This window comes from Trypanosoma rangeli (genome assembly GCF_003719475.1).
Source record: "Trypanosoma rangeli strain AM80 chromosome Unknown Tra_15.4_contig_00459, whole genome shotgun sequence".
Lineage (NCBI taxonomy): Eukaryota > Euglenozoa > Kinetoplastea > Trypanosomatida > Trypanosomatidae > Trypanosoma > Trypanosoma rangeli.
The window spans coordinates 607-12,610 of NW_021706206.1; the positions used below are offsets into that span (position 1 = coordinate 607).

The window sequence follows — 12,004 nt, forward strand, 5'->3', positions numbered from 1 at the left end:
GCCTGAGATGTGCATACCATAATAATGCGGCGAAACACCCATTGTAAGACTAAATAGCATCCGTCAACACCACGCAGAATAGGGTTAATCTCGTTCAAGGGGGTGACTCACACGCTCACACTCACACACACACGACAAAAAAAAAAAAAAAGAAACTGTCGCAAATACAGGGAGAAAAAAATGATGGTTAGAGAACTACGAAATGAAGTGCATTTTCACTGGATTATGTTGTTGACGTGCTGTTCTGCTTCTTGTTTGTGTGATTCCACATTTCTCCATCTTCACTTCCTTCGTCTTTTGATTGCGTGTGTCGATGTCATCGTTGCTTTGTTTTTTGTGCGCTTTGTGAGCCTTTGTCCCTCTTAAAGCCACAGACAAGCATAATGTAAAATTTTCCCCATATCGACATTCTCGCAGATGCACGCACTCACGTGTTCTGTGGGCGGAGAGAAAGAAGTGAGTGTGGAGGTGAGAAGGAGGCCCGCTATTACATTGGATTTTGCGTTTTTAGACGCATCACAGCGTAACGGGCATTGATCAGTTCGCCATCGTCTGCCATAGGAAGACTTGGCGCGTACGTAAAACGGACCATGTCCTTCTGCAGACGCAAGGATCGTCCCAGACCAGAGCGAAGCAGACTCAGTTTCACATCTTTAACTGTAACAGCTGACGAAGGTGGCTCTGCAACGAGCTCGAGTGGACCTCGCGGAGTCAACACGAGTACAGAGTGACATGGAACAGAGCACGCCATAGACGAAGAGAAAGGGTTAGAAATGACGAGACGAGCGGTGAATAGGAGCTGACTCCCTCGGCTTTCCCATGGCGAGGAAGAGCCATTCCTCACACTTGGAGGGGATTCTCCTAACCTCCGGGGCTGTTGAGGTATGTCATTAACACGTCTTTCCGTCAACGACTCCGCAACCGATAGACGCTGTGAAACTTTATCACGTTGCTGAAATTCATGGAATCCCTGATTGTCTCCAAGACGAGTACCACTCCCCATAAAGGGGCTTACGTTTGAAATACCAAGTTGTGTCATACATGACACAACAGACTCCCGCACACCTCTTGGAATATTTATTACGCGTGACGTTGTGGACATTACCTCCGATGCCGACGCCGTAGGTGTCCAAGCGCCTTTCAAGGGCACCCCGTGTGGATATATCTTTTGAAGAAACGAAGGGATAAACACCTGAAGAATATCACGCACAATGGAATTTCGCTCAATTGAGTTGATAAACAGCACCCCGACTGGGACACCCCATCGAATCTCCTTTGCCGCTGGCATCATCATTGTCGCAACGTCTGAAACATTCTCCGGTAGTCGCACCTCACCGTCTTTCAGTGCATCCTGAAAGGGAAAAACAATGCAGCTACTGGGAGGGAAACGGGTTACCTCAGATGCAGAAAGACCAACGTAATTACGATGTTGCGTCGTACCATTCAAATCAATCGCCAAGACAGAGTCCATGCTGACAATAATCCAAACTGGTAGCAATTCTTCCTTGCGCAGACGTGCCTCTGCTGTTCCCTCCGTGAAACGTGTCACCCACGCTCTGGAGTCATTATTCTTCGCATCAATCTCCATCATACGGTTGAGAATACCGATGGCGTTTTCAAACTCCTTTTGCTCCTTGGTGCAGGAAGCTGCAGCCTCTCCTTTCTGAGTTACAGCGTCGCAAGTAATATGTGCAACTTGCTCAGACGCTACAGCTTCAATGGGAACATCACGGATGATTCTAAGTCTTCGCATCCCGCACTGCACTTTGGCCTTGATACAGTTAGTTTCACCTGCACCCGTGGGCTTCAATCCTGCGGATGAAGGTGGCGGTGTCACGTTATCGCTCGATAACAGATTCCGCCGAGCGGTAGCCTCCGTCTTATTCCCATGCAAAAATGACTTGGGTGCCCGTTGAAGATGCAACATCTTTTTGGTCCCACACGAGGCTCTGCCCATAGAGGGGTCTCCCGCTGGCTCGCGTAGCTCTTTTGACTGTGGTCCTCTTCCACTCACCTCTGGTAACGGTGAGAGGTTCCGCTGTTTGGCGGAGGACCGCTTCTTCGCACGGACGGGTGCGTTAGATGGCAGCAAAGGCAACCTATTTTCGCTTTGCCGTTGCTGCATCAAACTGAGAGGACTCCTGCGCTTTGCGTTCATAGGGTCAGTTATGGCAGAGGCAAAGAGGGATAAAGAGAGATAGAGAGAGGGAGAGAGAGAGAAAGAGATGGAGAGAAAGATAGGCGCCAACAAAAGAATTTTGCAGGGGCCCGCACCTTTCCACTAAACTCGCCTATGTGAGCTTTAGTGCTTCGCTGCGACGTCCCGGTACGGTACAATACAAAGGCGACTGTTTCCTATTACTTGATTGTTGTTGTCGTTGTCGTCCGCTCCTCATGCAACAGCATTGGTGAATGCACAGCACACTCACATGGGACAAATAAATACGCAAACGCAAACAAGGCAAAGAAAAAGAGGGAAAAAATATGTAGGGACTTCGCATGTAACTCAGCAGAGTCAATGTACCGCCTTGAGTAGACAAAGCTAAGACGACATCCCTTGAATCAACAAAACACACATACATGTACACACAAAAGAATATAAATATATATGTAGGTAAAGCGAGGAAAAGTAAAGACACGAATTCACACACGAAGAGTCACACATATCGCAACATATTTCTCTTTCACCTTCCACCCGCCCCTCCTGCCAATCACTGCGAACACACCAACACATGTAATGCATACATGAAAGACCGAAAACAAAGAAGTTAAAGGATATGGTAAAAAAAAGTGTATGTGAAATGGGTACCAATGGGATCCATTAAAGGGCTTTCTGTTCCACCGCAATTCCCGCGTATTCGTACATGGCAAAACAACAACACTTTACGGTCAAGGAGCAAACAGCTCCAGCCCTCTCCTCCCTCCTTTTTTTTCCCTCTACGTCAGCCTCGTTGGTGAGGGCGGAAAAACCCCGTTCCATTTGCCCCTTTATTGATAACCTCTGATGGAGTGTGTCGAAGCGGCGACCGACAGACGCACGTGATGAATGCAAGAAAAAAGTCAACTGAGACAGACAAAAAGAGCGCAACGCAGGATGGAGTACCACAAACAGAAATAAGGGCGTACCGTACAGAATCGTCGCATACGGCATCGCGCCTCTTAACATGGTCATGAGAGGAAAAGTACCACCGAAAAATAGAAGGGCGCTTATTTTAATATTTTGTTTTCCGTTTGCATGTTCGTTCTGTGTTTACTTCCGGCCGGATGTCCCCATCATTTTCGTCCGTTGGCCCAATTCATCCCTTCACTGAAGTCACAACTGTCCCTGCGAGGGATACGAGAAATTTCTCGCCCCCCCCCTCCCCCCTCCCTCCCTCCCTCCCTCCCTCCCTCCGTCTCCACTCCATCGGGGCATGCCACCGAGAAGCCGCATGTGTCACCCCACAACGCACAGACCACCCCACTCTGAGTAACAGCCGTGCGGAGAAGGGAAACAACTGTGAGCCGCAAATATATATATATAAAACAAAAAAAAGGAAAAGAAGTAAACCGGCCAAATCGCGGATTTCCCCTCCTTTGCATATATATATATATATATACATCTTTTTGTTTTGCCTTTCTACATCGTAAAATTTCACTCACCTTCTGCCCACCATAAATAATAGTTGTCAGTAAGCAAACAATGAAAAGCAAAATCGGTATCCCTCCGCTCTGCCGCTGTAACAGGCGCTGTCATCTCAGAATCCCCTATACTAGTGCATTCTTCTCTTCTTGCCTTCTTTGCCTCCCTCTTCGTATTCGAAAATGTTAGTGTGCAGATTGTGGAAGATTTCATTTATTCTTCCACTTTTCGTTTATTTATTTATTTTTCTCTTGATGATGATGTCGTTGTGTGTTTATATGTTTCTGCGTGTGTGTGTGTGTATGTCTTCTATTCCTCTCACCGTATTGTAGAAATCCTCTTGTGGAACTTCTTCAGGTCCACCTTCGCCACAACTGTGGAGAATGGGTTGAGTGGGAAGGGAGAAAACGCGGCGTTACCCGCTGGAATTCTTTTCATCGAGGAGGTCCTTGACCTGCAGGATCTTTGGGTTCGTCGACCAGTAGGGGTCAACCAGGAACGTCCGCGTCATCACGGCGGTGACGGCAAGCCGCACGTTTCCAACCTCGTCCTTCGCCAGCTTCAGCAGTCCACTGAGGAAGTACTGCTCCACCAAGGAGGGTGTGCCTAGCTTTGCCACCTCCTCAGCGATGTAGGGAAACATCAGCCGTTCGCGAAAGCTGTGAAGATCGGCAATTTGCACTAACGTCTGTATGTATCCGCCGCACGAATTTTCTCCTCCCGCACTGGCAAGATGTTGCAGTAAAATTGCAGCCGAGCGATACGTCGACCGGCGCACCTCCATCACACTATCGTCTAGAAGACGAACCACTAGGTTGATGATTATGTTCAGAACCGTGCTATTAACGGGGTCAAGAAGTACACCAACATCCCCAATACGTTGCGCCACAACATTGCGTACACGCCAATTCTCACTCTCTAAAGGAACATGGCATAGCAACGGGGCGAGCCGCTCCCGCACTGTCGGTCCCACAACACCAAGAAAAACATCAGCATGCAGCACAACCCCAAGCCGCACCTCATCCAAGTCGCGCAGAAGCAACTCAAAGGCGGCAACAAGGTCAGATTCGGTAATTTCTTGACCCAAAATGAGAGCGACTTCATGAAGAGAATACGCCAGCGATCTGCGAACCTTCCACTTTACGTCCTTGAGAAGCGTAGCATACGCGTCTGCCACCTCATTCCACCGTTCCCGTCCTGCAACCTGCAACACCGCAGGTAATGCAAAGGCACATGGTTCACTGTATACCGTATCACCGTTTTCCGATCGGAACGCCATATCTGTATATAACTTCAGCAACCCCGGGCTTAAATCCGACGGTCTCAGAGTATGCAAAAAGGTTCCAAGGGAGTCATGGGCACCATTGCGCACCCACCGCGACGAGTCTTGAAGCAAAAGAAGATACGCCGGTAACAGCTTCGAAACACGCGCCTCAGGGACAACAGCAAGGGCAATCCCCTCAATGCTGCTGACACACACTTTACGGACACCCCAAATTTCGTCCTTGCACAGGTTCAGGAATATTGGAAGCACAACGTTCTCCGCTGTATCTTCCTCCACCACCTTGCTGATTACCCCCAAGTTCTCTCCAACTGCTTTACGGACGGAAAAATTGCTATCATTCGCAAGAAGTTCCAGTTCAGGCAATACGTCCTTTACACAACAGTTTTTTCCAAAAATTGCAGCCAAACCGTTAAACAAACGCGCTGCCACAACACGGTACTCCTCCGCACGTTCATCATGGGCCAGCATAACAACAACATTAAGCAAGTGATCACGAACATCATCTGGTTTGACTAGCTCGGCAAGTTCTGTTAACGATGTCAAGGCCGATGCACCGACTTCCACGTTTTTGTCTATGAGAAGCTCAAATCCAATGGGAAGAAACCGGCTCAGCAAACACTCATACCCGGCATCGCCCCCCTGCTCCACGAAAAACTTGGCCACCTCTGGCAACTGCCCCACCAGCATTTGTCGCACCGAAGGCTCACAGTCGGAAGTAAACTCAGTAAGAATAGGAACAATAAGTTTGGCGCTTTGATCAAAACCAGAAAACTTCACCGTGTCGCCAATTTCACGCAGTAGAAACTCCCGCTGGAGCGAAAATCCTGAGGAGTGGTAGTTTAACAGACGGCTCAAAGGATCGAGCGTGTCATCGATGGCATATTCGTTGAAGATGAAGTCCTCCTCTCCATCGTGTTCAAGTTCGTCGATCATACCGGCAATACAGAAAATAATAATAATAATATAAAAAAAATTCGGTCGCTCCGCTTTTATTTTTCCGCTTCCTCTTTTTTTCCCTTTGGTGTCTGCGCCTCCCTCTCCCTTTTCAAAACACACTCTCTTCTGTTCTTAGTATGCTGTTGATCTCCGCGTGCCTGCTTGCCGCCGTTTTTCCCTATGATTATGATTACCACAGAAGGCCGTTCAAACAACCCGCTACCGCCTTTGTTGTTTGTTTTCTGTTTGTCGCTTCCGGGTCCCGCGCCCCACCTTAACAGTGGCGACCGACGAACGGCGTGGGCTTCGGTCGGCAAGAGTCACGTCGCACTGCACAAAAATGCGAGATGGGCGGTGACAAATCTCAGTGAGGCCCCCACACACACACTTCCCTGACGCTCGCCAGTCCTCTTACTTGCGGCACACACTCCTCTCTTTCCAGATTCCTCTTCTCCGCTGCGTCCACAGCTTTGCTCTCCGTATCTCTCTTCTTCTTTTCTATTTATTATCTGCACGCGCAGACGAATCTTCTTCTTCTTGTTGTTGTTGTGGCTTCAGCCTCTTTTACGTTCGGCGGCCGCTCCTCCTTGACACCTCTCGTTAAGCGTGTCCCGGCACAACGCGTGGACCACGCTACGGTTGTCTCACCCTGCTTCGCGCTCTGCCTTTTGCAACCGCCCTAACTGCTGACAAAGTGCACCGGCTCTCCCTCGCAAAGTGTCTGAGAGTCTGATCACTTCCCTTCCTCCTCTCTCTCCAGCGCACGGAAAGCAGACAAAAAAAAAAAAAGAAACAACAATACGCAGAGGAAGAGCAATGAGAAAGACCACAATACAAAGCACGCATGCAGTCACGCAGAGTAACAGGCATTCACATGAACGCATGCAAAAGTAAAATTAACAAAAAAAGATGAAGGATAGGATGCAAACACAAAAGCGTGCCAATCGAAGATGCTGTTGAGATAAATAAAATTGGAAGCGGAGGAGAAAGAGGAAAGAAAGGGGAGGCCGCAAAATCTTTTTTTTTTTTGTTGGCATCGTTGCCGCTCACCGTTTTGCATCTGTTTCATTCGTTTTGCGTTATTCAGCCGTTTGCAGCGAATTGGTGTTAACAGCAATGGGAACATGCGAGAAAAGCGTAAAGCCAAAAAGCCAAGCTAACTCCTCTGTCATACCAACTGCAAATACGCAAACTGTCCCAAGGAGAAGCAGGCGCACAAAGAAGAAGTACTGCTGCAGTGGCTTGCGAACAAATGCCCAGTGATGTGCCATGCAAACAGCGAGAAGGCGAGGGAAGCGACAACAGCCACTGGAAGTCATGGAGTATTGCATAGTTATGCCAACAGAGAACGGAACGACCTCACACACCGCGCACGCCAACCCACCACCTCTTCTTCAGTCTCGCTCTTGTCACGATAAAATACCGCAAAGGAGACACCTCGGCTTCTGCGGAGAGGCTGCCGCTTCGTTCGCCTTCACCCTGTACAGCCCCCGCTACCACTGCTACTACTACCACTACTACCGCGTTCGGTGTGACAAGTGCCGGTGGAGGCCAAGTTTTACATTCTCGACGTGCTGCTGCGCGCCACCTTCACGCTACCATTCCTCTTATTCTCTCACTCCATCTATCGGCTTCTCCCTTCGAAGCCAAGAAAAAAAAAAAATGATGAATAACGTTTCTTCAGTTTCCCGCGTTTCTCACCCTGCGCTTGATTGACACTACCACCACCCGCTACATATTATTGAGAAGTTCCCAGAGCGGATACAACAAAAGCGCCAATAATCCCTCCTTGCGCGCCTCCATCGTGGCCAACACAATAAGAAACATCAACCGCTCCTCATGAAGCCGCATGGCCGCTTCCACCACATCCTCACTAGGTTGGGGACGGGGGGTCGTCTCAGTTCCCGGCATGCTTAGCCTAAACGGCGCTTTGTGTGAGGTAAGGGACTCGATAAGCTGCTGTTTTTGTTCCGTCATATCCAACTCAGGCCGTTGCAGCTTCTCTGCAGCCTCTGCTATAGGCTCTTTCACTGGAGGCAACTCACCAGAAGCCGTCGCCAAATCGCCAGCCGTCTGAACCCATAAGCGCATTTGAGAACCTAGAAGTGTTTCGGGACGCATCGTACAGCTTTGAGCAATCAACTTGGCTGGGCGCCGAAGCACCTTATTAATACTGTTGTATGGATAATCATCTGGTATAAAGCCCATAATGTTCTGCACGTAGAGGCGCAGGAACCAAAATGCATTCGATGGAGAGTACTCCGGCGTCGTAAGACCAACGCAGTCCGAGCGGTTTAGGTTTCGAACCACTGCGGAAAAGGCGTCAAGCTCATTGTTAATAAGTGTTGCAGCACCTGGATAATATTGCTCCATTACGGTGCCGCCATGCTCATGCCAGTTAAAAGTCCCGTGAGAGAGCGTAAAGGCGTTGTTGGATGAGCCTTTAACCCGATTCTCACTCACAATGCCGTCGATACCAGTGTACCGTGTAAACTCAACATGGCTTTGATGGTGGGGTACCTCACCAGATGCCGAAATAGAGGAAAGAGCAGCAGATAGGGAAGGTGGAAGTGTTATTGACACCCATATATCGTTGGGCACAAAAAGACCCATAACAAAGCTACACAAGGAAAGTGTTTCCGCCACAATGCACGATGCCTGGATAAGACCAGGTATGCTCCACCCAGCGTTCATGGCCCCATGAATGTCATTCAGCATCATCTGCCAGGGGACATGAGTGGCAATACCTATAAAACGTTGAAGCGCCTGCAGCCTTGGCGGTGGTCCTTGGAGTAGCCAAGTATCCGCAACCACTTCACTTGATTGCTGCTTTTCTGCAAAATGCAATAAAAGAGCAGCAAAACGCGAAAAGAGATACTCACATTTTTGGCGACTGGCTGTCATCAAAGCTATCATCAAACGCTCGCAAATAGGGAGTGGACCTTCCTCAAAGAAGATGAATTGAAATGTGGCATGATGTGCACGCAATATATCTGGGTATATGGAGAGAACGTTATAATACCGCGGAACCTCACCCATTTTGAAAAATATGCGGTACAACAAGTCACACCTATCTGTGAGTACAGAATATGGAATGGCAAGACGACACAGACACAATGCATCCCATACCGTTTGCTTCGATGCAGATGCTGCCGCCCCCTTCTCGGCAGTTGAAAGCTCCTTCTCCGAAAGAGTGCTGCTGAAGTGTCTGTTCTTCGAGGGGCGTCCGCCCCGTCTGCGGCTTAAATATGAAACAGGCGTGGATTTTGCAAGATCTGCTACCAACGATTTTTCCCCTTCCACCGCTGTCCCTGGCTCTGCTGTTGCATCACATGCCTGTTGTAGTTCTTCCAAGCCCCCGGTCAAGAGCAGCATCAAAGTTGGTAGTGCCGACGCCGAAGAGGGTGATGTAAACCACTGTATCTGTCTATCTTCAGCCTCGGTAGAAGACGACAACGCCTCCATCAAGCTGGACGATGTCAGTGTGCCATTTAAAAAGTAAAGATGACCCATCTTCTCACTTCTTCTTCTCTCTGCATGCACAGTTTGTGGCGTCGTGTCAAGAGGAGAAAGAAACCTCAGAACTCCACAACATGTCTCGAAAGGGCGCAAGGACTGCTCCAATTCTCTGGCAATAATCAGCTGGAAAGCTTTAGCGAGGGGCTCACTTGGACACGAAAACGCGGTGCCCATAAAAAACTGAAGCATCATCCGAGCTTCTTGCATATTTGCAACGGCGCATTCGTCACCACGAAGACCGAGGCGGCGAGTGTGATCACCAGCAAACGCGCTTGCGCCATCCTCACTGCTATACAAGGGGGCACTTCCCGGCTGTAAAAGTAATGCAGTTTCTGACGAAGCCGAATGCTGACAGGACACGAATTGTTCGGTGCGTCCAGCAACTTCTATGCCACCAAAGGAGGAGTGTGGCAAACCCCCATCCGGGTCATCGTTCGATGCCGGACAATTAAGCAACTCTCGCTTTTCATGTCTGCCACCGTCACCGCCTCGTGCCTCTGCTTGTCTTGAAGCTTCCAAGAACGCACACGCGGCCCGAAGGTATTGCAAAGCGCAACTCATAAATTCATGCATGAGCCCATCCCCTTCCGTTGACCCGGTACTGGAATGCATTAACTTGAGAAGAACGTCAGGGCACCGCAACGGTTCTTCGCTTGCCGCACATGTTCCTCGGTCGCCACCGCCTTCTTTTGCTGTCAAGCCCACTCGGAACAGCACTTTCGGTGCAAGCTGGCAGCCCAGTCCCTCCTCCAAGCGTTGTCGCCCCCCCTCACGCCCCAGCTCATAGGCACGGCAGCTGAAATGAAAAATCCACAGCCTAAGCTTTGCAAGTGGTCTAGGCGATGCCTGCGCGCAGCCCGACGTATCAGACCGTTCCCTCAACGAGGAAAGCGAAGGCCTCATGAGGAAAAACCTATAGTTATAGGAAGGGGGAGACAAGTACAGAAGTGAATACTAAAAGCCCCACCCCACAGAGACAGACACAACAAGAAAGAAAAAGAAGGAAGGAGAGAAAGTAGAGCGCATTCCTCTCTTTTTTTTTCCGCTTTCCTTTTTACTGCATTACACACATCCTAGTGGCATCATAAGCAGAAAGAACGCAAAGTTAAAGCCGAGACCGAAACACCAGATCGCGGAGGCAGGCGCAGAAGGAGTGCAACAAAATCAAAGAAAGCTACGCACCACGCACACCCACTCAAAGCAAAACTCTCAAAGGGAATAGCCGCTTTAATTACCTATAATGCATGCTAGCGCATGCCTGCTGCGCTAAACTGCCCCATTCCTCACGCCCTCCACGGAACCTCTCCCCGTACGCTCACAACAAAGCACTAGCACTAACAAGAACTGGCATTAATACGACATAGGAGAACAAATACCACAACAGAGCATTAATATGGAGAGTATATTACCGTGAATTATTAATCAATGACCAATAAACGTGTTTACAACGGCCATCCAACCCTGACTTTGCTTGGCGGAGCCCAGCAACTAAAAAATAATTAAAAAACAAAAACAAAAACAAAAACGAAAAAGGTTACTAAATAATGTCACTAAAATATAGTAGTCGTGCATATTTCTCACACATTACTATTATTATTATTATTTTTTTTTGACTCAGTCGTCGAAGAAGTGTCATACATAAACAATCTGCTCGTTATAACTGCGAGAAACTTGGCGTACAACTCGTGAAAATCAGATCCACATCCCCGTTTATGACGCATTTCGATGCTCAAAACCAGTGAAAGCTCACTTTCCATGACGACCACTGCGTACGTCCAAAGACCCTTCTTGGCATCGACATACCCTTTGAGATCCACATGCCGTTTTTCTCATTGGTTAGCGCCCACACTCCTCAAAGTCTCCACGCCATCCACAAGGGCATCCTCAAACAAAAACTGCGCCCCTGCACCGACATCTAAGTTCCTTAGCAGTGGGGGTCCACCCACGGCCGCCATCTCGCCCCCCAAACAGGATTACGGTACCAATATGCATCCCTTTCGTCCGACCCACCTTCAACGAAAAATTAACCGAGGATACTATTCGCCACGGCATCACGACAAACTCGAAAAAAGATCGACGGCATGCTAAAAAAAAAAAAAACTAAACTTTTGTTAATAACGACGTGTCGCTGCAAGTCAACCCTTTGGTCCATGGCGCCACTCACTTGCTCCCAGCCGACCTGAAACCATGGGTGGGCGATGATGCCCTCCATGGTGATGCGCTTCTTCGGGTCCACCGTCAGCATCCTCGCAATTAAGTCCTTCACAGCGTCGGATACGTGGCGGACCATCTGGTACTCACCACGTTCAATCTTTGCAAGCAACGCGTTCATGGTGCGATCCTCAAAGGGAAGGTGTCCGGCAAGCATCACGTACAGTACAACGCCACAGCTCCATATGTCGGCCGACATCCCATTGTAGCCTCGCTCCATCAAAACCTCCGGTGCGACATAGTTGGGCGTCCCACACACTGTCTCAAGCAAAAAGTCCTGCTGCCGGTTGCTGAGGCCAAAATCAGAGATCTTCAGAGTTCCGTTCGCGTCAAGCAACATGTTTTCCGGCTTCAAATCACGGTGGGCAAAACCACGGCTGTGGCAGTAGTGCACCCCAGCGATGAGTTGGTGAAAATAGTGCCTCGCAGTA

General features: G+C 49.1%; 4 protein-coding genes across 4 annotated transcripts, besides 11 other annotated features; all 4 read right to left on the minus strand.

The window, feature by feature from the left end:
* The first annotated feature begins 105 nt into the window (after positions 1 to 105).
* Positions 106 to 137: a microsatellite.
* Positions 137 to 155: a microsatellite.
* Positions 156 to 487: 332 nt separating this feature from the next.
* On the minus strand, positions 488 to 2,158 carry TraAM80_08757 (uncharacterized protein; the record flags this gene model as incomplete). Its single annotated transcript, XM_029385485.1, has 1 exon — positions 488 to 2,158. One exon carries the CDS (start codon positions 2,156 to 2,158, stop codon positions 488 to 490), a length of 1,671 nt encoding a protein of 556 aa, XP_029234640.1.
* A 1,199-nt stretch (positions 2,159 to 3,357) lies between these two features.
* Positions 3,358 to 3,394: a microsatellite.
* Positions 3,395 to 3,580: 186 nt separating this feature from the next.
* Positions 3,581 to 3,602: a microsatellite.
* A 226-nt stretch (positions 3,603 to 3,828) lies between these two features.
* Positions 3,829 to 3,868: a microsatellite.
* A 21-nt stretch (positions 3,869 to 3,889) lies between these two features.
* Positions 3,890 to 3,928: a microsatellite.
* A 109-nt stretch (positions 3,929 to 4,037) lies between these two features.
* Positions 4,038 to 5,840, minus strand: TraAM80_08758 (serine/threonine-protein phosphatase 4 regulatory subunit 1; the record flags this gene model as incomplete). Its single annotated transcript, XM_029385486.1, has 1 exon — positions 4,038 to 5,840. The coding sequence occupies one exon, from the start codon at positions 5,838 to 5,840 to the stop codon at positions 4,038 to 4,040; it is 1,803 nt and encodes a 600-aa protein (XP_029234641.1).
* A 6-nt stretch (positions 5,841 to 5,846) lies between these two features.
* Positions 5,847 to 5,881: a microsatellite.
* Positions 5,882 to 7,336: 1,455 nt separating this feature from the next.
* Positions 7,337 to 7,364: a microsatellite.
* A 210-nt stretch (positions 7,365 to 7,574) lies between these two features.
* TraAM80_08759 (uncharacterized protein) lies at positions 7,575 to 10,265 on the minus strand (the record flags this gene model as incomplete). The annotated part of the gene is made up of 1 exon (XM_029385487.1): positions 7,575 to 10,265. One exon carries the CDS (start codon positions 10,263 to 10,265, stop codon positions 7,575 to 7,577), a length of 2,691 nt encoding a protein of 896 aa, XP_029234642.1.
* An 84-nt stretch (positions 10,266 to 10,349) lies between these two features.
* Positions 10,350 to 10,378: a sequence feature (GA-rich).
* Positions 10,379 to 10,853: 475 nt separating this feature from the next.
* Positions 10,854 to 10,893: a microsatellite.
* A 52-nt stretch (positions 10,894 to 10,945) lies between these two features.
* Positions 10,946 to 10,972: a microsatellite.
* Positions 10,973 to 11,385: 413 nt separating this feature from the next.
* Positions 11,386 to 12,004, minus strand: TraAM80_08760 (putative serine/threonine protein kinase; the record flags this gene model as incomplete). The annotated part of the gene is made up of 1 exon (XM_029385488.1): positions 11,386 to 12,004. A coding segment is annotated over one exon (619 nt), but the record flags the coding sequence as incomplete, so codon positions are not given.